At 37.1% G+C, this 24,199-nt stretch overlaps 1 protein-coding gene across 3 annotated transcripts in view; it reads right to left on the minus strand.

The window, feature by feature from the left end:
- The window catches only part of LOC114652793 (neurexin-2-like), a 1,491,103-nt gene that overhangs the window by 1,033,494 nt on the left and 433,410 nt on the right, over window positions 1–24,199 (minus strand). Inside the window, exon 3 of one of the 3 annotated variants that reach the window (XM_051920100.1) lies at window positions 19,486–19,787. The exons of the other annotated variants lie outside the window; for them this stretch is intronic. Coding sequence (XP_051776060.1) covers window positions 19,486–19,659 — 174 coding nt within the window. The 5' untranslated portion in view covers window positions 19,660–19,787. The remainder of the gene's footprint in view (window positions 1–19,485; window positions 19,788–24,199) is intronic. 3 annotated transcript variants of the gene reach the window in all.

The following is a 24,199-nucleotide window of genomic DNA, read 5'->3' on the forward strand; positions in this document are numbered from 1 at the left end:
GAAACTGATGATAAAATAGCAAATGCCTTCAGTATGCAACAGAATAATTAAATATCAGAAAATTAATTTATGACAATCACAAACAAAATTTGTGCCACCTTATATAATACTTTTTAGGATGCCTTCCCAAGTGGGCAAAACATGTTTCTCCCATTTAATCCAATTCACAGTTATTGGTATCCTGGTAGAGTATGGGAAGAGCCAGTGCCGGATGAGATGCCAGTCTACAGTATGTCAGGTTATATTCACATAAACACTCACAATCATTTATATCTAGCCAATTTAGCATCAGCCATTAACCTAATCACTGTTGACTGTCCTTTGCTTTTTAGGAGGAAAAGCAAAGTACCTATACAAAAACCTACACAGACATGGAGAGAATGTGCTAAATCTACTGAAACTTTAACAAGTCTTGTATTCTGTCTTGCTAGCCATGGTGCCCCCTATTTATGAAAAAGGAAAGAGAAAAACCTTACAGGACACTTGGATGTCACTAAAATTATTTTATTTTGTTGAGCACAATCAATGCATGAATTAGAACCAACAAAGCAGTAAGAAGTCAAGCATAATGACACCTTTTATTGGCTAACTAAAAAAGATTACAATATGCAAGCTTTCCTGAAGAAGGGGCCTGAGTTGCCTCGAAAGCTTGCATATCTTTTTAGTTAGCCAATAAAAGGTGTCATTTTGCTTGACTTCTCACTACATTCATAATGGCTAACACGCTACAACACCCTAGTACTACAAACCAACAAAGCATAACTACTTGAATGAAACTCCAAACTTTTTAGGAACATTTTGTGTATTTTTAATCTGTGACATAGTTCATGGTGTCATACAGAATTAAGGTAGTTAGTCTGCTTAACAGATACATATTGTAAGTAATAGATTTGGGAAATAATTTGAGGTGGTCAGTTTGACACAAGGTTATTCACAAAATACTGCCATTCACATCCACATTCTATGTAGCTACTATCGGTATTAGGGAAGCCAACAGACTCTAGAAATGCATACGTGATTAGTCTGTCCAGGAGATTCGTATGTACTGTTATAAAAAAATCATAAACTGCTTTCAGATTTCACAACTATTAATTCAGTGTCCAGAGTGTGTCTCCTGGAAAGAATTAGCACTTGCTGAATTTTTGTTAAAATGTTTTATTATACTTTACATTAGGAAATAAACAATGTACAAAAGGTGAAGAAAAAAAAATGATGCAGATGCTTTCCTAGGTGTCTTGCTTGTTTTTTAATATGTTATAGAAACTTTAATGGCCAGCACCTCTATACGCACTGTTGCCTTTACTGTACAGCAGATATTAATAAAATCCATGATCTCACTTTTAGACTACAGAATGGCATAACAGCTTAGTTGTGGCAGGTGAACTGGGGACCAGGGGGGCTCAGCTCTATTGTATTTCTTCATTACAACACCGCACATTGGGCAGAACAAGTTCCAGAAGCTTACTCACACCAGCTCTGCTTATTGAACCCATTAATTAAATGAGCTCAAAGTAACCTGCCTCCCTGTCACTGGAAATGATTATTGTGCTTATAAAAAGTACTCTTTTTCACATCAGAGTGAAAGTAAACTGATTAGAATAACAGACTAGGTAAGAAACATGTTTTGCTGTCTATTTTTATAGGGCCCATAAGACATCAAAATACAGCTGCAGCACAAAGAGTGTGGGTTTCCATTTGATGCACAACTTTACAGGGCAGAAAGACCTTATTGTGAGGTGTGAGTGAAACTAAAGAGAAACAGCAATGGACAATGGAGACAGCATTGTGCACAATAAACACAAACTTTAGTAACAATATTATTGATTATTATCTGCAGACATAATGAAAGGTAGAGTCAAATGGTTCAATAAAAATGCCAGTTTGACTGTGACCTTTTGCTGCAGAATGTCATAAATCTTTAATATCACCCATCTCCAATACAGAAGGCAGACAGAATTAACTGTGCTATTGCCACGTGTCAGAGAGGACTCCCAGTAAGATCAGTTTCAATTTCACTTTTCATTGTAGTCCTTTCTTTCAAACAAAGGGTGGTACTGTACATCTGAATGAGTCTAAAGGTGGCATATTCTCCCTACATATGTTTTTATACTGATGGCTCATCCAAGATGAGCTCTTCTTATTCTCTGCACCAATAGGCTCTGGCACCACTGCAGAATGTGTAAACTGGCGTGGCCATGTCTTAAATTGAAACTGATTGATTTAATAGATGAAAATACACATTAGGTTCAGTTATGGTCAGCTTTCATTGTTTGGTAAGTACAGTATAATCAAGAATGAACAAAAGAAAAAGTAAAGTTTTGAATTCACAGATTGAAAATGTATCAGTATTTGTCAATCAACTCTAATTTTTGTGACAAAGAGGATTTCCTTTGAACCCGATGCATATTTTTTGTAGAATTGGGTTCCCCGTACCATTACAGAAAGTCTTTCTGAATAAATCTATTGTTCTGCACTCCTACAGCAGCACCCTTCTAGCCAATAAAGAATGACTTGATTTATAATTTCGGACTGCTGCTAGATATGAGACACAAAGAAATCCTTCAGCCCCTTGGTCAGAGTAGAAAAATGCATTTTCTACTCTGACCTCTCAAGGTCGGTGGCAGACGTATAGGCTGTTCAGAGTGTCTGTGTAGTGCAGCCATAAAGCTCACATTTACAGGAATTTGTATTACATGCCAGAAAAAAAGAGCACATCTGTCTTCATTTATCAGGGAAGCATCTTTCAATGTGTCCTCGTTGGCAAGGTTTGCTTTATGCTCAGAGACTGGATTTTCTCTTCTCGGCAGTGATGGTTTCTTTATTTTTTTCATTCTCTTCGCCCCCACCTATCAGTGTTTACTATACTTAAATCTTTGCTGTACTGATGAGTAGTGTTTCCCACCTCTCTCTCTCTCTCTCTCTCTCTCTCTGAGAGATGGAAAAATGAGTGCTATTATCACGTTTCTGTTATATTTACACAGAATGTAGTCAACCATGGAAAACACACAGCTGGTAGTGATAATTTTTAACATAGGAAAAAAAAGACCTTTGAAATTCAAGGTGAGGTCAGGGGTGAGTTATATTTGGATGCTGAAGAACTGCTCGACATTCTGTTTGTTTTTTTTCCAAATGACTATGAGGATATGATAAACTTGGGATGTTATTTAATGTTAACATAGTGAAAATGTATTGTTATATTTCCATATTTGTAGATATTGTCTCAGCCTTTCTCTGGACAGGAATAGACACAGTGTAAGAGAATTCACATAATTACCATCAAAACCAAATGAATTGTTGAGAGTTTGTAGTGAGCAAGTCACACAAATTTGAAGATGGGCATGTGCTGGAAACTTTTATATAAAAAGCATGCAAGATTTTTTCTGAGTTAAATGTCTCAGCTCATTATAAGTAACGCCCTCTTTCTCCTTTATAAACTGTATAAAAAATAACATTCTCAAACCTTGTCATTCAGATTTAAGATGTGAAAAGGCCAAATCCTGTTGCAGCAGCAACATGTGTGAGCCAGTAAAACAATCCTTACTGGGGCAGTAGTCCATTACTAGACTGCTCACACAGGTACACTGTGTTTTAAAAAGCCTAATGTGTGACAATTAAACATTGTGGTGCCCCGATGGGGGTGGTACCCAGCTTGTGCCTCCTCCAGACCTCGAGAGAGCGACCGCCCTGGGGGCCACGGGTACAGAGCTGGGAAGCTCGACCCTGTAGGGGCCCGTGGTCACCGCCAGGGGGACCCCAATACCTGGAGGACCCTGGACCTCAGCACTTCCGTCACACCAGGAAGTGCTGGGGGGAAGAGGAACAGGGACACCTGGAGTGCTTCCGGGGAGACAGCCGGCACTTCCACCAATCTGGGGCGTGTTGGTGGGAGATTGCCAGGAACACACCTGGAGCACATCCGGGTGCTTATTTAAAGGGGCCGCCTCCCTTCAGAGAGGACTTGAGTTGGGTGGAAGAGTGGATGAGGTCTCTGGAGGAGAGAAGGAGGCGGTCTGAAGAAAAGAGAGAGAAGGCATTGTGTTGGCCTGGACTGAGGGGTATTGGGGTTGTGAGTAGTGAATTTGTATAATGGAAGCCTTGAATAAACGTGTGTGGGGTAATACAAATGTGTCTGCCTGTCTGTGTCCGGGTCATATTCCACAATATATTATTAAACAACCACCACCAATTAGTACCATTCATGCAAGGCAAGATAAATCCATAGATTCATAGTGATTACACTAAATTCTTCCTCTGATTTCTATATGTTACAGTAGAAATCAAGGTTCTTCATTTCGGATGACATTTATCCAGTCTTGAATGGCCTAGTTTTGGTGAGCATATGCCTATTAAAGCGTCGTCTTCCTGAGTTGGACCAAGCATATTATTCTGTTTCAAGGTGCTACACACCATCATTGTAAACAACTGTTATATGAGTATGTGTGCCTTTCTCTTAGCTTGAATGAGTCCAGAACTGTTGCTCACTGGATTCATTTTGTTTCTTCATAATCTCCACTGTATGAAAATGCCAGGAGGGACACTGATTCTGAGATGCTGGAAATACCACATTTAACACCAACTATCATAGTGCAGTACAAAAAGTTACTTAGGTCATGCATGTTGGCCATTCTGTTTGGTTGACCAACTACATTTCTTCACCATTCTTGCATGCTATAGTGTATATATAAAGTTGCAGCTATCTATTCTACTAAATCATGGCTTTTTAACAAATAGACAAAAATTTCCCTACAAGGTGTTTAGGGACAAACTATATGATTTGGTGTAATGGTGTACTTTGTTTATTTTCTTAAAAGGAACCAACAAACACTTGTGCCAAATTTTGACATGATGAGGCCTTAAGCTATGAGAAGTTCAAGAAGCCATGTTTAGTAAGTGTTAACAGAGAGTGAGGCATTGTAGCAATTGAACTTGGGAAGAATGCCACTAAACATGTGTGCTGATAGGAGAGAAGATGCTGAATTAGAACTAAAATTGTAACACGTGAAAAAAAAAATTTGGAAATTTTCAGAGGTGTCTTCAGACAGTAAGACCCTAAGCTGTAGCTTCTTTATTTTATGCCTAAATCTGGCCCTGAGTATAGATATGGGAAAGTTATTTGTTATAATCGCTTACTAAATGTATGTATTTTATTTTAATATCAATGACAACTTTGCAATCAATTTTGTTAAAGTCTGAGACTCACATAGAAAAAAAAAGAAAACCCTGTACCAGTGCATAGAAGGGAAGTGACTTAGAAACCTAACAATACCATATCATTATTATTATGTCAGCAGCCCATTTTGCATGAAGTTTTAGAAAATTTGAATTTTGCCCATTACCACCATGTTACTTATTTATTTATTTATTTATTTATTTATTTGCCCATTGATCAAAGTTATTGCAGTATTGCCAAGTTTAATGGGACAAATCTCCAACCTCAGGATTGGGCAAGTGGGTTTCCACAGAGCCTACTTCTTCAAGAAGTTTGGTATTTGGTGATACAATGAATGCAAGTTCCATTTTAATAGACATTTTTCAGAAATCTTCAATATGCAATATCATGCATTAACTAGGATTAGTCCATTAAATTATATTTTATTCTATATTGCACTATAAGCCTAATGTAAAAATCCAGTGTTACACTGTTACACTTGTATACACTTTTATATAGCGTCATATTACTGTCATGATACTAGCAGTGTAAGCTCATGATCATACAGTAAGTCACAGACAAGGTTAAAATCCATTATATTATGCATTTTAATTAAAGTTCCTGCAAAAACCACTATACTGTAGTCCACAACTTTTATTGTCACATTATTGTTATTTTCTTAAATTTGTTACACTTCAAAAATAGTTATGTTTAGGGTTAGTCCCTAAATGTGCATTTTATGTATCGCACTATAAGAGAAATCATCAGCATTACAGTGCTATCTTGTGTACTTTATTTCTCTTGAGGAAACTGAGTGATTTTATCAGTTATTAAATTGCTGATACTGAACCTCCTAAACCAGGGGTCCCCAAGTTCAGTCCACCCAGACTACAGACTTTCACCACAAACAGTTTCACAAATTAGTGGGTCACTCTTATGTTTAATCAATCTGATTAGTTACCCATTTTTCTCTTCTTACTTTGCATTCGGATAAGTGCTCTAATGTCATATTTGCATTTAGAAGAAATTCATAAGTGTATTTTTGAACACCTAACTATCTTTAACCAGTTTATTTCAATTCACCTTATTTCACGCCTAGCTTGTATCCAAATACTGACAATCAGTGATGAGTAGTAAAGGCACAGGAGCAAATGACACTGAATGTTAAAGCAGAGCCTCTGCTTCGGTGTTATATTCATGTGTGTGCTAATTAGTAATAAAAAGCTTAACTAAGTGGTCCTCAACTCCAGACCTTTAGACTACCTTAACAGCAGATGTTCATCCCCATCAACTATTGCTTTTAGCTGGACTACTACCTTTATTAAAAAAGCTGTTATTTCCCATTTTCTAACTTTTTTTCTGTCAATCCAGAAATTACAAAATGGGTTTGCTAAATTTTTAGGAGAATGTAGCAAGCATTTGTGTGTGAAAAAAATTATTCTTTTTCTTGCTTTTTAAGATTTTACAATTTTCAGTTGTCCCCTGTGAGTGAGCCAGTGATGGATTAGCACCCTGCTCAGGACTGTTTCCAGTGCGACCAGGATAAGTTCCAGCCCCTTTATATCCTTGAACTGGATACACTCAATTTGAGGGTGAGATGGCATGTCTTTCTGCAATATCTAAACCCCATTTCTAAATTTCCAAGAAGCAGTGAAAAGAATTTTAAAAATTATTTTTAAGAAAATTTCCTATTTTTTCTTGTTCTGGTCAATTAAGCCTTTTCTTATCAATTAGCTCACAAGTGAATTCTATACTGAAGTACCTGTTTCCATGTAGTATTTAGTGTCATTTGCACCTGTGTTTGTACTGCTCATCACAAATCATCAGTATCTGGTTACATGTAAGGGAGTACACTCCATAGGAAAAGCTGAATTTAAAAGAATATCATAAGAGAAAGTTAAGACTTAAAGATATTACAAAAAATGCAAATTTCTGAATTTTGTTTACGTGTATATATACTAGCACATGATTCTGAATGCAAAAGAAAAGAAGAAAAAGAATAATTGAACAATTTGATCATTTAGAAGCAAGACTGAGCCATTTATTTGTGAAACTGGCTGGAATGAAAATCTGCCGCCACATTGGTACACCAGGACTGAACTTGGGTACTCCTGTCCTAAACCATGTACTGGAGTTGGTTGGTAGACACCCACTGGTCTGTTTCTGTCCATCCATCCATCCATTTTCCAACCTGCTGAATCCAAACACAGGGTCACGGGGGTCTGCTGGAGCCAATCCCAGCCAACACAGGGCACAAGGCAGGAAACAATCCCGGGCAGGGTGCCAACCCACCGCAGGTCTGTTTCTGTGGGTCTGATTCTGTGGGTCTGAAAATCAAAATATTTTAGTAATAAACAGACTGACTGTCTATTCTCAAATAAGTCTCTATACCAATGTGCAAAATACAAAACCACAAGTGATGGATTTATACCCTGCATACTGTAAGCCTATACATCTAACCTTATTTTTGAACCACAAACAACATTGGAGGGCAGCATGATGGCGCATTGGTAGCACTGCTGCCTCGCAGTTAGGAGACTCGGGTTCACTTCCTGGGTCCTCCCTGTGTGTAGTTATCCCCGTGACAGCGTGGGTTTCCTCCGGGTGCTCCGGTTTCCTCCCACAGTCCAAAGACATGCAGGTTAGGTGGATTGGCGATCCTAAATTGTCCCTAGTGTGTGCTTGGTGTGTGGGTGTGTGTGTGGCCTGTGGTGGGCTGGTGCTCTGCCTGGGGTTTGTTTCTTGCCTTGCGCCCTGTGTTGGCTGGGATTGGCTGCAGCAGACCCCCATGACCATGTAGTTATGATATAGCGGGCTGGGTAATGGATGGATGGATGGAACAACGTTGGACACTCTAAAGTATGACGAAAAGTCAGAAGTTTAGGATGTTTAATTGTGTCAGTGTAATATACAGTGTATTTTTAAGGTAATGCTTTCATATACTGGATGAATTTATACATTCAGTATATACAATTATATACATTTATATATATGTTATGGCCAAAACCCGAAAATCAGCCACAGTAGCAACACCTACACTGTATTTTAAAGATAATTACAACCTGTCATAAGACAGGCAGCATGCAGGTAATTATCCTGCTTACAACTGTTGCCTCATTTTCTTTTCTCGACAAACAAGGTCAGGAGTCCAGTACAACTAAAAAAGTGTTGACTCTAATTAGACAAGCAGCACTCTGCACACTGCTTGTTACAAAGTTACGAATGGTGCTCAGACATTGCAGGAAGGCACTGGCTTATATGCAGTATATAGTCTACATAAAGTCATCTCACCCTCAAATCCAGTGTATTCAGTTCAAGGATATAGAGGAGCTGGAGCTCATCTTGGTCGCACTGGGTGGAAACGGCCCTGGTCAGGGTGCTAATCCACTCACAGGGACCAGTTGGGAATTGTTTCTCATGTAATCACCACATCTTCAAGGATGTGGAAGAAAAACTACAGGACCCAACCAATGATCCTAGTTGATGGATCAATTACCCACTCTGGCATTGGGTCCCATCTTCTTATATTTCTTTCGGCTGCTCCCATTAGGGGTTGCCACAGTGGATCATCTTCTTCCATATCGTCCTGTCTTCTGCATCTTGCTGTGTTACACTATTTGTATATATAATGGATGTATAATTCCATATATAATATAATGTAAAAACAGTATGATTTTTCATTGAATGCATTTGTTTAAAGTGAGGAATTTTGCTGCTGTATTTTTCAGAGTTAGTAGCAGGTATTACAAAAATTGATAAAGTTACACTTACAAACACAGCTACCTAAAGGCTTTCAAGAGCTCACTTCATCTGATCATTTTTTTCACTGTATTACTATAGTTTTCTTTTTTCTGTGCTACCCTGGGAGTCGATCAATACCTAAAACATTTAAGCATAGATAATATTTAAAACTAGGGCATATTGACTCAATCAATATTTTAAATTGGTAAATGCATGCTGTGAAAATAGCAAAATAACCTAAATCGGCCAAGGGGTGGGATAAATACAGTAGAAGTGAAGCAACTTGATGAAAGGTTTGCACATGTATACATTCAGACACATACGCTTACAGTAGTTTACAAATTTAAACCCAGAACTAATGAGGCAGAAATGAAATATTCTGTTCTTTGTTGTTCTAGCTGAATTTTGAAATGCGTGATGTGACGGCACTTGCAAGTACTAAACAAGAAAAACATTTACAGAATGGAATTGGGGTGGTGGGGGGACATCCTTTTGTCTCTCACCTACACAAGACACTAGGAGAAAAATAAAATCGTTTAAATATTTACCATTTAGTTAGGCTTTATTGTAACATCTCAGCCACTGCACCTGGGATTTTAGAAATCTAAAGTGACAAAGTACTACTTGGTAAAAATATAAATGTCACTGCAATTACAGGAATAAAACACTTGACAAACGGATGAGAGGTGTGCTGCTTTAAAGATGTGTGAACTAATATTACCATAGCAGAAAGCTCTTTTTGTTATTTTTCACAGTGTAATTACCCTGGATGCACTATAACATGTTGTTGGTATATCATTATGATCCGAGCAGGATGTGCCGAGTTTTTTAATTGAATGTAACCTAGCATGAGCTGTGTGCATGATAGCTTAGCACCCTATGTCTGAGTGGGTGTCTGCTTGAACTCTAGTTCCACACCAATATGCTGTGTCAGCATGTTAATGACATTGTTCAGCGGTACAGCACGAAGAACGGAGGGAGGATTTGGAACAGGGATGGCACAGTCAGACCTTGCAGGTATTGTGCAGCTTGACAAAAATGTGTGGGCTTTTTTCCAGTAGAGGAGATGTCATTTATATGAGTTTTGCTTTACTTAATTTTCATGAATATTCATGTATATGAATAGATAAATTAAAAGTGCTGGCAGTTCACTGAAAAGCTTCAGCATGACCTGAAATGATGGAGAGGCTGTGCCGGGTCTTTTCCAATAATGAGCAAATGTGTTGGAGCATATCCAGTTATAATTCATTAGTAAAATTCAGCTGCACAAGTACATTTAAAATTACTGCCTCATGTATGAAAGCTCTCTGGTCCTTTTTCCCTTCAGCAACCTCTCCCCAATGCAAATCATTACCCACCTATCATTCATGTGCATCTTGTCTTTTGCTCAATTTTTCCATTTCAAGTCAAAACCAAACACCCAGAAGTGTCTAGCGTAAGCTCCTAATTTTATTCGTAGGGATGTGAAGAATACACATATAAAGGAGATGCTACACCTGTCCTCCATTTTGTATGTACATTATTCTAGAACTGCTGTCAGCAATAGCAGGACAGCAAAACAAGTGAAATGGAAGTTATTGAATTGCATCATGTACTGCCTCCAAAGTGCAACGACAGTTTTGAAAGAGACTGGCACAGAATGGCCTGAATTAAACCAGGGATTGTAACGGGAAAGACAGTGTTTTAAATAAACAAAGTTCACAATGTGTAGCTAGAATCATGGTGAAAGGTCATAAGCCAGAAAAGAATACACATAACCAGAGCAAACAAAGCACTAGAGGTAGAGCATAATTTTAAAACCAATGTCAAGAAATGATTGCAAGTTTTTTTCTTTTTTATTCAATAATGAAAACCATAAAATAGCCTTTAAACATTTATGGCCATGACATCATGTGTTACACACTCCCAGTCGTCTCACTTAGCAATGGTATAGCAATGATCAACAAAACTATCAGGAGAGCATGAATCATTTTTAGCAACATTAAAAACACATGCGAACACAAAATAAATATAAGCATTGAATTCCCTGCCCTTCAGTAACCCAAAAAGCTATAATCAAATATTTTTAAAGGTCAAGGAACAGCTAATAAAAACTAAAAAAAACAAAAGCCTGATCGTGACACATTAGCAAACTACTTCACACTGAAGTAAAAAGTGAAATGATTTGTGATCTGTGACATCAGAGCACAGTGCAGGGCAACCAGGATGTTTTCAACATACCTAAAGCATCTGTTGTAATTCACACTTGATACCCTTACTATGGATCTGCGACTAAACATTTGTCTGACAAAAATAAGTCTTAATGTTTTGCTGGCTTTGTGCTCATTTTAGAATTTCGAACGTTTCGTTTGTGAGCATTGATCTTAATTTTGGATATTAGTGATCTGTGAATGTTTGGATTGATGTTGTCCAGAGGACACGTGGGTTACTTTTTATTGGAAGTTATGATGGACTGAGACTCTTCATGAATTTGATTCCTGCTTTGTGCCACATGCTGTTAGGACAAACACTTGCTTCCCACAACTGACTATTTTAATAAGCAGGTCTGAGAAAATGGTCACAACATATCCCAGCAGCATTTGGTATAAGACAGGAACCATCTCTTGGCAGGTGGAAGGACCATATGAAAACAAACAAAACAGACAAGAATAAAATCTGAAAAATGTGATACTTCACATGGAAAAGTTTAGATTCCCAAAGACAGTTTAATTTTGACTGCTGTCAATGAGAACAGGGTAGCTTCCTAAACTTACACTTGGTGCTTCACATGCCCAGTAAATGTGAAAAAGAAGTGTATCTTCACAGTTTTATTATTATGATATTATATTTCATTTCAAGCAAAGCATCCTCACAAGGTGTTAAATACCACTTCAGCATACTGTAAATTCCTGTTATATTCACAGCTGGAGCAACGGCTGGCAGAATGCAAATGCAGTTAAACCTTGACCTCACCAACTTGTATCTGCATTGAAGCACACACACGCACACACACACGCATACAGTGGGGAAGAGAAAAGACAGGTACGCTCACCAAGAAACTGCTGAGATATTAACACTAACATGGAGTAATCTGTTTAGGAAGAAAAGCTTTTTTCTTTTTTGATCCAGGTCTACTGCACTGTCGGCAACACTTTAGAAAAGGGGCTGTCTAAACTAGTATGTAACAAGACCTTAACAAACATCTTCACAAGGTGAGGATGGCTTTAATAAGACTTGTTTGGCCTTAATAAGGGCTTTTTAGACCAGTGACAACACTTTAGATTAGGGGCTACATAAACTGCAAGCTTAACAAAGGCTTTGCTTACGGTAGCAATGCTACAGTCACTAAAAATGTCACACTGTATGACTTTTCCAACAATTTTCAGTTGTGGTCACAGTGAGTTGTGGAAAAGTACAACATACACCCATGACCAGCTATTTTGAAGTGTGACACTCCCGGCGACATAGCACTCTGTGACTCAACATGACAAAGTCAAACTGGTTTGATTGTATTGTAGCAAGTTGCCAGTCATAGGAGTTCAATGTTGTGTGTATGCAAGACTAAACAGTCACATAGCACTCAAATGGAAGTGCACGGCATACCGTGAATTATAAGAGGGGCTACAAGAAAACAAAGAAGGTGAATGTGTTTGACTGTGAAAATGACGGAGAGGAGTGGTAGACTTTTCAGCCAGTACATATGTTTGTTTGTTAAAAAAAAATAAAGAAAAAGATGGGCCTAGATTGGGACTGAAAGTAACATACCTAAGTACATGTTCATTCATTAGGCTAACTACTGTCATTTACGTTAATTAAAGTGCCAAAATACTTACTTGGTAAGGAAACGTGAAAGGTGATGAGGGAATCAGTCACCTTATTCCTCGTTGTACAGTTGACACCATTTGAGGCAAAGATCTTCAACAAATAAAATTAGTAAACTTGACATGTTGTCCAACTTGAATTGTGTAGCATAAGGCTGACTTTATAGATGTACAGTACTATATCAAGCCCTTAAAGCCACAACTCAAGCTTGTTACTTCAGTGTATTTCTTCAATTAACATCATTCCTCCTGCTCTGTTTCATTAAATGTTGATGTTTTATCATGAAATGTTTATACTGCGTAGGAACAGTCTACTGAAAAGTTTAGGAGTACAAATTATAAAGGAATTCCTTTTGCAGAGTGCCTTCTATACATTTCGCATACTATAACAGCAGAATCTCAGGGTGATAACCTATTAAGCTTATATCTAATGTTTTCATGATAAATCATGATAAACACTGTGTAACTGTTTATAGCTTTCTTGTGGGTGGTGAAGTTTGGAAGTAGTTTCTTCACATTTTAGCAACCAGTTATTTGATTTCTGGCCTGTTTATGTCTGTGCCGATTGTGCAGTGTTGGCACGGTGTTTCCTTGGAGACCTCATTTTTTTCAGTGGCATTACAAAGATTTGTGTAAACTGGTTACAATAAATTGCCCTTATTAGAGTAAGTGTGAGGCTGAACCATGAGTATCATATGTACTGGTACCTTGTATGATGTTGACTGCTGCCTTGCTCTCAATACCAAGATAGATTTTGGCCCCAGCAACCCTGAAATAGAGTAGCTAGTGTTGAAAATAGTGCATTAGATAGATGATAATTTGTAAAACCATTAATCTTAATGCCATTGCTGATAAATGTAATCATATACTGTTCTTTGATATATGCATAAAAAATAGGAGGGGCAAAACTCAGGTGGTAAGTTGATCTTCCGCAGGCCATTGAACAATACTTTCTCCAAGCCAATTTGAATATGCCACCTGACCTGAGAGACGGTCTTTAGACTATGAGCGCAAATCCTTTCAGACGCAGCAATAACTCTACCCTACTCTACTCACCTCCAAGTTCTGTAATCTAGCATCTCACCTACTCTGTCACCATATTTTCCTTAAGAAAGTAGCACTGTAATAATATTAAAATTTCATTACAAATTAACCTCTATTTGATTATACATAATAGAATTACAAATACAATTATATTCAACATGATTTATTCAAAATATCTTAATAATTTACAATTAGTAGATTATGAGACACAGTTAAAGTGATAATGGTGACCAGTTCTGCGTTGCACTGAGTGACCTTGTAGCGTCGAGGTGGATTTCATAGCCAGTAGCCTACATGTGCTCTGACATATGCTTGTTGCAGAGGGCAGAGATGAGCACAAATTGTGAGAGTGTATATTGTGCTCTGATTTTCCTTGCTCATTTACAACTTTACACGTCACTTTTATCTCACAATATCACAAATTTAGGGAGAGTGTAATTTTTACTGTCTGGCAGTAAAAAAAAAAGTACATGTTAAATTGACAGAAAAGGGCTTTAAGTTTACTCCCTCCCTGTTTTAATTGAAATCACTCACTCAAGCAAATGTAAATTAGTAGTTTACATTACCACGCTATGGATAGAAAGTGAGTGAGTATTACAAGGCTGCTAAAAATGAATATTAAGATGATCAAGGAACAGATCTCACCATTTGAAAGTATTGTTCTTGAAGATTTCTAGAGGACACCAAAACTGTAAGTGTGAGCAGCATTTGCCCAGTAGGGCCTTAACCACAGGGAAGGGTTAACAGAGGTTTCTGGTCTTTATTTCTTCACTGGGATAGAAGCCTGAAGAAGAACATGGTTGCTAGGTGACTAATTACAGGAGGAAGGAGCAGCAAGCAGAGGAGAATATTGATTGGGCAATGTTTCTGCTCTTCAGCTTAGCTTTCTTTTGGAGAGTAGTAATTGCAGCTGTTCAGCACAAGGAGACTAAGGGGGCAACGAGAAAAAGGCTGGTAATTAAGAAAGTGTAACAGCCAAGCTAGCTTTCCAGAGTTCCAGCTATTCATGACTTTTTTTCAGTTGACAGCTTAAGTATTTGTTGCAAAGCAACAGACAAGCCTTATCATGTCAGGGGCCAGCGGGCCTGGTGACTTCTGGAACGGGATCAGACTATGTAAATGTGCTGCTTCTGCACATCTACCACACTGTACATCACTTCACATTTTTGTTCTAAAATACACAAATGAAGAATGAACCTTGTAATATTTCTGGTACCTACAAACATATGGATAATGGATAATTATATATCATATTAGGTTTAAAGCAATTGACACTAATAAATCACTGAGAATAGAGATAAGCACAAAAGATGAACATTCATGTCAAACACTTCATCAAACCAAGTACATGTGCACTCAGAGCACAAATGTCAGGCCGGCATCTCTTCTTTCTTGTGATTTATTAGTCATTTGGCATCGGAGTGATTTGATATTTATGTTTGTCTGTTCCTATATTGACCCAGGCTGTGATGTTTTGATAAAGATTTCATGAATAATGGTCATTTGCATTGATTATTTATTGATCATAACATATACAGAGTATAGGAATGTATAGTACCTTTGACATCTTTGGCTAATGGGTCAATTTTTGGCTGCTCATTATTCTGATAATACACTCATAGACAACACTAAAAATGGGACTGTTGTCGGGCAATAATCATGAGAGGATCGGCAGTTCATCCATGTGCTATTTATTTATTTAATACATATGTGGAGAGCACAAGCCACCATCGTGAATTTGTGCCCCACTGATAGCATTTGTATGAGAGACTCATACAATCACAAGACCGTAAACTTCAATGCAAGTAAATATATGATGTAAATATATGATAGTAATGCATTCCTGTCTGTCAGACTGGCCTTCGGGAGTCTTGGGAGAAATTCTGATGGCTTGCCTTTTTGTTAGATGTGCGCCAGCACAATGTTTTTTTTTTCCTGACCTGAACACTACTGGATATTATTATTAGTATTCAGCAAGGGGCATGGGTCTACTGAGGACTTAAACTTTATTTTAGGTGGTGTTACAATATGGTCTTCAAAGTGATTCAATTGAAAGCATACAGTAATTGTCATTCAGATATACTTATTGCCATTTTTTGACTTATGGGGTTTATGGCTAGGCCGGCCCAGGTCCTGATTCCAGTATGTCCATGTGAGGGTTGAGAAAAGGTATGCAGCATGACTTAGTATAATACACTGAGCATTCCAGCAGACACCAGAGATGCAACATTAACCATAACCATGCACAATCCAGACAGCAAGATCAGCAAGGCCCGATGATCAATGTACACATTAGCTAAGAGGCAATTTTCTATTGCCTTCACTCGAAAGCCTAAAAACAAATACACAACATGAGCAATTTTGCATAATGTTATTTTTCATCATGGGTCTATCTTCATTCTAATTGCAGCTGATTACTGCTACTAGTGAATGACTGCTCCTCCAATTGTTAAAAGGAAAAACATTTATGTTTATAAACTTGATTTTTTTTTTTCTTTTAGCACATTTGCATTTTGATTCTATTCTCTGCGTTACCAATGACTCATACTGGTTAAGCATGACAGAAAAATGTGTTACAATTTCTAAAGGTAAACGTGCTTAAACCTAGAATTAAGCAGATCAGACAAAAAATTAGAAAGGTGGATCAAGATGATAAGATAATGATAACAGCTACTGTAGATGATAATGAAGAAAAAAAAGCATGTGCTTGTGCACAGCTGAGAAGCAGGCTGAGTTTACAACCTGAGTGTCCCTGGCAGGCAGGGTTTTAAAGGGCTGCATCTTTTCATTTTCAAATTAAAAGGACATGAAAGTATTAGCCTGGATTATCCTTTTCTTCCAGACATCTGAAACATTCTCTTTGCATACGTTTCTCTTGCTACCTTAAAGATGAAGAAACTGTAACTCCAACAAACTGAACTTTACCAACTGTTCTGATCTACTTTTTAGAACAACAAAATGTGCAATCATCTCTGGCTAACTTGGTAAGAACCCAAAATGATAAATCATGATCTGCACTAGTTTTGTTCACCATCAAAGTATGGAGAGACAGATTTTCATATTTACAATAAAGGACATTTGGGACATTTAATCAGGACTTTCAGAAGACAGAGTACAAGGCAGATGAATTTCTTACTTGTTAAAATAGCGTAGAATACATTACCTTTAAAAGAATCTAAATTAACTTGTGGCTGTAGAATTTTTAATTCATAACCTCCTTTGTAGATTTTGTTTTCCATGACCACTCATTAAAGCAGACACAAGATGGAGCTGTCTACCTCTCAGCCTTAGCTGGAGGCCCCGTTCCATTATTACAATGCCTGTTTACTTCCCTTAGTTTATTTGAGATTTTTTTTTTACATCAACCAGTGTCCAGCCTCTATACACTATTTATAAATTTTAAACATACTTCCAAAGATATACATACATTTGCATATACATATACACATTGCAGATAGTACTGTGCTATATACTGCATAGTGTATCAGTGGCCAAAGTGAATTGATTTATAAATACACCTCATGGTAATTTTCCTCATAAGATAGAATTACTTGGTCAGTGCAGAATGCCTGGTACTTGAAAGTGAAAATGTACTCAGGAAATTTATACATGCATTGTGCACACCTTTTATCCCCACAGCTCTCTATAGTATGTATTCATACGTTTTCTGGGAAGCACAAGTCATATTGTCCCAGAACCAGCCAGGCTACATATAACAGATGGAAGGAAATTTATTTGTTATTTATTTTATACAGGTTATTTATTTGTCTGTCACTTTTAAAGTAATCTATCTATCTATCTATCTATCTATCTATCTATCTATCTATCTATCTATCTATCTATCTATCTATCTATCTATCTATCATCTGCTTTTCATATCACACGTTTTATACCTCTCTCTCTTTTAATATTTAGAATACTTTTAGCTTTGAATATCTTTATAACACAAACCCACTGAAATGCAAGGATCAGTACAAAAATACCTGGCAGATGCCAGCAATCTTTCATTTCTGTACAATAAGAGAAGTAGTTAAAGCATAACGTTTAATCATTTTTGCAGCCTAGCATACAGTAATGAAAGGAAGAAATATATTTGAACTGTCACTGAGAACCCCTTCATAATAGCTGGTAGCATGGTTTGCACTGTTTAGCTAATTAGTACTTAATAAAGTGACTTTTTTATACCTTTTTGTTTCTTAATGCAAATGAGAAGCTGATAATCAAATATTTTTCCAGCAAGCTTCAGAATAGCACTAATACAGTTGCCACTTCTTTGAATGCTAGCAATGCTAGCAAAAGTGGAACAGCAGAGGTCAGTAAAGCATCACATCCATGCAGCAAGGACTCTGCTTTATCGTACTTACAGAAATGCACAGCTTTCACTGCATCTGGGGAAGGGGCATTTTAATGGCCCTTTTCGGCACTCAGATTAAATTAGGAGGTGGATAATGTGACAGCACACAATAACAGTTTACACACTCACCAGTAGCATAGGAACGCAGCCTACACAACTAAAAAGTAAAGATGAGCCTCACACATACATTTCGTCCCTAAAAGACAGATCTCAGCATCCTAAGAGAGTGCAGCAAATAAATGCTATGTTTGAATTGAATGACCTCAAGTGTTTATGAATATATAGGCTTCCACATACACAGTTATACATTAGCGCCCTGTTTATCTCTGTCTGAGTTGGATCCTCCCCCAGGCCTGTGTTTGTGTATGTGTGTGCTTTCACACTCCCCAGACTAGTAACCACATCCAATGTGTCTATTGCATTTCTTTGCAGACACCAAACTGCAAGTATATTGAATGTCCATAGTGATCTCATAGCGGGAATGACAGCAAAATGGTCATTTGATTGAGCTAAAGAATTACCTTTGGACAAGGGCAGTGGGGTCAGCCACAATTTTTACTGTGACTGAGATATAACATGTCCAACATTAGAAGGTTTTCTCCACTGTGTCTCTGTTTGTGACTGGATTTGATTTCAAATAATTTATACCTCGAGGACACAGGATATGGCCTAAGTGCATTAAAAGTGAACTTTCTTATAGTCCAAACATCTTTCTCTAAAGATACAAAACTGGATTATGGCCCACTTAATTATAAATTTACATACTGTAAACAGGAGGAAAGATTTTTTTTTAATTGTGGGATGTGAGAATTAATCCCTAACACTGTTTCATAAAACCATGAAAATGCATTGTCGCTCTAGTAACACGAAAATTCATTGAACATGAAATATGTGAAAAGCTAATATCAACTTCTTCATGGAATAATCAACAGCAATAATGTATTATAGTATATAATAATGGATATTAGGATTATAATAGTTATGTAAATAGAATAATGTTTACAGAAATATATATTGCCTTATGTATGAATTTAATTTTGTTAGTATGTATTTAATAAAGTCTGTGGGAGTAAGAGACTGCATATAAAATGATTATTGTAAGTGATTATTGCATATAAAAATCACAGTTTTATTCAAAAAATGTACTTTTTGAACATTAAGGAGAGACTTCATATAAATCAAGGGCTAACAATAATTATCTCATAATCATGTTGTTGGCTGGGTATGTTCATCTTAAGTTAGGCAACTGGTAAAAGATACCACCTAACATTATGCTCACTATGAGATCAGTATAGGCATTTGTTAGGGTCAAAATGATAACCAAAAGGGACCTCAAACATTATTGAACCAAGCATCAAGGAAAGAAGCAGTTTGTTAGAGATGAGTTGAGAGATTACCTGGCGCAGGTTTCTCGTCACGCTGACATCATGCCAGTTGTTGTCGTTGAACTTGCCATTGACGGGCTCCACTAATGCCTCGAAAGCTCCAGATCCCAGGTTGATGACCAGCCAGACAGCCCCACTCTTCAGTGATAAGTTGACATAATCAGCAGACTTGCCAGTGTGCAGCATGAGGCCATTCCGCTGTAGCGTACGAAATGACAAGGTGATCTCATCTGTACTGCTCTGAATGGGGTTGTGGGATAGATCATAGCAGAAATACTCGTTCCCTTTAAAGGTCGCTACTGATTCTTCCTTTCCTGCAAAGAAATCAAAATAACATCACATTTAGTATTGCTAGATTATTTTTTATTCTTGTGAAATATTCAATAGACACCATTCATGCTGTATACTGTATAACATGAGAAATATATATTCAATATAGTATATGTTTTTAATCAAATTTTCCAGAAGGCACAATTTAAATCCAATAATCCATAATAAATCCAACTTGTAATGTAAGGTTAACAAAACTCAAACTAAAAATCTAAAATATCTTTAGTCAATAGAAAGTAATATTGCTTGAGCTACCTTGTAACCCAACAAGTCATCCATTTTCTGTGCTGCTTATTCCAATTTAGGATTGTTGGGTGTCTCATTCTCTTAAGTAATGTTCACAATAATTTCTTTTTAGATTGAGCATTGTGAACTTGCAGTCAATGATGAAAAAAATTTTGGTATTAAAGCCAACATCTAAGAAGGTAATTCTGTTTTACAGAGTAAACATCTGCTGATTGTGGAGCAGGCCAATGGTGTCCAGTCTTACCCTTAAATGTCAAAATTGTCTTTAATTTGATGTCAACCCTTACCATTCTTATTTTTTAAGAAAGTGGTTTGCTCTAATTAATTATAAATAAAAGGGGCAAAGGCCCTGGCTTCCTTCACCCTTGAAATGCATTAATAAGATTTGAGAAAATAATATTATTTAATATAATATTAGTGAAGCTATATGTTCTCTTTGAAATCATGATAATTGCTTTCATGGATTTTAGTACACAGGAGTTTATTTTACTTTCACATGTATTTCATTTTCTTGTTAATGTGTTGTGCACACTTCGAGGCAAATTATGTATGCACAATAAAAGGAAAAATGAAAAGAAAGGGGCCAGGAGATCAAATAGAACAAGGGAAGGAGACAGAATCAGTATCAGAAGGACAGGCAAAGGGTTACTTCCAAAAGGAAAAACTAACAAACATCAAAACCAAAATGTTGGACAAGATTATTTAATCAAAAAATGTACAGCAAAGGTCATAAAGCCAGAAGTAACTAAATGTAATTCACTAACCAAAACAAGTTTTTAGAAGGACACAAATGAAGACTTTTTGTAATTATCTAAAGGCTAGGATGTATGGCCTACTGTCCCACACTCTTTAAATAAGGATTGACTGAGGACATGCAACATGACCCCCTGGTCACATGACCAGTAACAGGCATAGCAACAGTAAGCAACATGGCCGCTTCCAGGAGACTCAAACATACAATGCAGGCAGGAGCATCAATAACTCATACGTTACTGTTATAGCAAAACAAAAATAAATAAATACTCAAACGACAAGCTATTAAAATACAAAAAATATTTTAAAGAAAAAGGATAAGTTTTGCTACACAGAATGCACAAATAATTATGCTGTAAACAGTAACAATGTATACCTTGTGTGTGATCATTATTAAGTACCTCTTTCAATAAGATATTTAACACAAACTTAAAAGGAGAAAAATTTGAAGGATTGAGAGATTGCTATCCTCAACCTGTACATAAGAAAATTGTTTTGATTTTCAAAAAAATAAATAAAGGGTTCAACATTTTTTTTATGGAATGGGATTATAACAAAAAGAAGAAGCAAAATGTCTAAATAAATTGCTTTGTACACACTAGTTCATTTTAAATTATAATAATTATAAGGAAATATTATAATTAGAATACTGTCAATTCCTACTACCAATGCAGTCATTCAAGGCTAGGACTTGATAGACTATAGACTGGAAATTAGGTCAAGTTTGTAAAACAATGATATGCTCATTTTTGAGCATAACAATATTTTTGCAATCATTTTTGTCTTCATCATCAATAATGAGATAACAGTGGACTGAGATTTCAGTGCTGCTGCTGAACTGCATTGAATCTCAGTATTTGTCCTGCTAGAGAAGGTGAATCTGCAGCAATATACTGACTAACGTCTGTCTGTTACTTCTAAAAATCTTTTATAGAGGAGTGAAAATATTTTTTTTAATTAGACAATGAAAAATAATTGTTTTATCCTAAAAAGCAACATGGCCATAAATACTGAAAGCTGTCTACTGACAGGCTATTTAAATTTAATCCATGTCATGCTCTATACACATGATACAATGATGTAAGACATTAGTCTTCAGAATGGACGGCAGCAAGCCAGTCAGTCTTTAGGAAAGGAAACAAAAAAGATTGCATACGTGTACATTTTTCTCATCTTCTATTACAATTATGTGGCCCACTGATCTTCTGGCTATCTCTGGGTACCACACATTAAGTTTTGTTTTTGTACAGTGTTTCACTAGGCTTGTTATAACTGTATTGGAGGAAATTAAAAAAAAAAAAAAAACACACAATAAAACAAACTGACCATTAAGTAAAAACAAATAAAATAAAATTTGGTTTCAAGATTTGTCCATTTTTATTTTCACATACGGTGTGGGAAGCAGCCCGGACACAGACAGATGGACATCGTTTTAAAGTCCCCACACACGTTTATTTACAATTATTTACAAATATTAAAGTGCACAACCCAGTGCCACAGCACCAATCACCCCACAAGTCCAGGCCAACACACACTGCCTTTCCTCTCTTAAGGCTGCCTCTTTCCTCTCCCAGACCTCGTCTTCTTCCACCCGACTCCAGCCCTGAATGAAGGGAGGCGGCCCCTTTTATAGTCCCCTGGATGTGCTCCAGGTGTGCTCCGGCAATCTTCCAGCAACACGCCCCAGTGTGGCGGAAGTGCTGGAAGCACTCCGGGTGTCCCTGCTCCTCTTCCCCCCAGCACTTCCTGGTGTGGCAGAAGTGCTGAGGTCCAGGGCTCTCCAGGCATTGGGGCACCCCCTGGCGGTGACCATGGGCCCCTACAGGGTTGAGCTTCAAAGCTCTGTACCCGTGGTCCCCACAGCAACCAGGGTGGTCGCCCCCTCGTGGTCTGGAGGAGGCATGAGCCCTCCTCCGATCCTCTTGGGCGTCCCGGCTGGGTACCACCCCCAGCTGTGTGCCACAACGGGAAGGAAACTAATTTACACCATTCACCCCTAATATTATGGATCAACTACACATTTAGACAAAAAGCTACATTTTACACATGATAGCTGATTAAATCTTAATAGATCTGCACATTTTGTTTTATTACACAGATAAAATGTCTACTTTACTACTTTGCTAAGCAGTATTGAATGCAATTTTGTACACTGGAACAGATTGTTCCTTTAATCCAAATTATAATTTTGATCTGTTTTGTTAAGTATATTTAACAAAATCATTTGATTTTGAGCACACTTAGATGCAAATGAGAATAAGTTACCTGTTCTGCTATTGCTTTTTCGGTTTATTAATCACGTTCAACCCTTGATCACTAATATCTTTCATTAAATAAAATAAAAAAATAAAACTCCCTTTCTGAAAAGTGGCAAAACAAAATTATTCAAAAAAATCAATTTCCCTTTTAGATTCAAAAACAGGTCGGAATGAAAGCAGTGAGGTTCAGAAGCTCCTGAATTAGGGGACTACAGAATGAACGATGGAAAACGATTTCACAAGTCTTTCTCAGGGAATGCAGGGAACGCCAATGAAAAATTACTAGATTTATGCTTGTTTTAATTGTGTTTGAAAAATACTTTTTAAAAGTGTTGTAATCTTTAGATTATAACAGATATTTTTTATCTCTGTCATAGAATCAGCTTTTGAATTTGGTACTCTTTTTACTGTACATCTTTTTATTGTTTAATTTTACTGGTCATGATTTTATTTTTCTGGATAGGGATAAGGACGAGAATGCTTCATTTTAAAAATAGCTACTCTGTTCTAATGTTTGTGTGACTGATAAAGGACCTGTAAGGATTGAATCTGTGGCTGTAATATGAGGCTTATGGGACTAGGTTGTAATGATGGCTGACAGATACTAAATCATCATTAAACAGCAAACATTCTTCTCAAAGGCAAGCAATAAACTAGTTAATTCACATGAGGCGGCCAGGGGGAAAGTAACAGTCTGTGTTTTTATGCACATGGCTTTCTGTTTTCCACAACATACACCCACTCTCATATCACTGCTGCGATATTCGCAGTCTATTCCATACGCCTTTCTTTGCCAGAACTATTACATCCTATCCCAGACTCCCTGTGCTTGCAGTGAACTCAATATAGCCTAACAGCATGCTTCTTAGTCTATGTGGGTTGTATGGAAGTTAACATTCGGAATTCAAATAAAGTTATTTTCATTTCTTTGTACTGTTAATCTTGACAATAAATTATGGATCTGTGCATTGCAAACCAAGATGTGATTTTACAGTAGAACAATATGTTACTGTATAATTTTAGAGTCATTTTCTAAGCATTCATTTGAAATTGCATACTGCTGGGGAAAGTACATTGCTGAAATTAACTTTCTTTTGCAAGAAAAGTTACTCATGGGATTTAAGAAATGTATTGCCAAA

This window comes from Erpetoichthys calabaricus, chromosome 1, assembly GCF_900747795.2.
Source record: "Erpetoichthys calabaricus chromosome 1, fErpCal1.3, whole genome shotgun sequence".
In the NCBI taxonomy this organism is placed as follows: domain Eukaryota; kingdom Metazoa; phylum Chordata; class Cladistia; order Polypteriformes; family Polypteridae; genus Erpetoichthys; species Erpetoichthys calabaricus.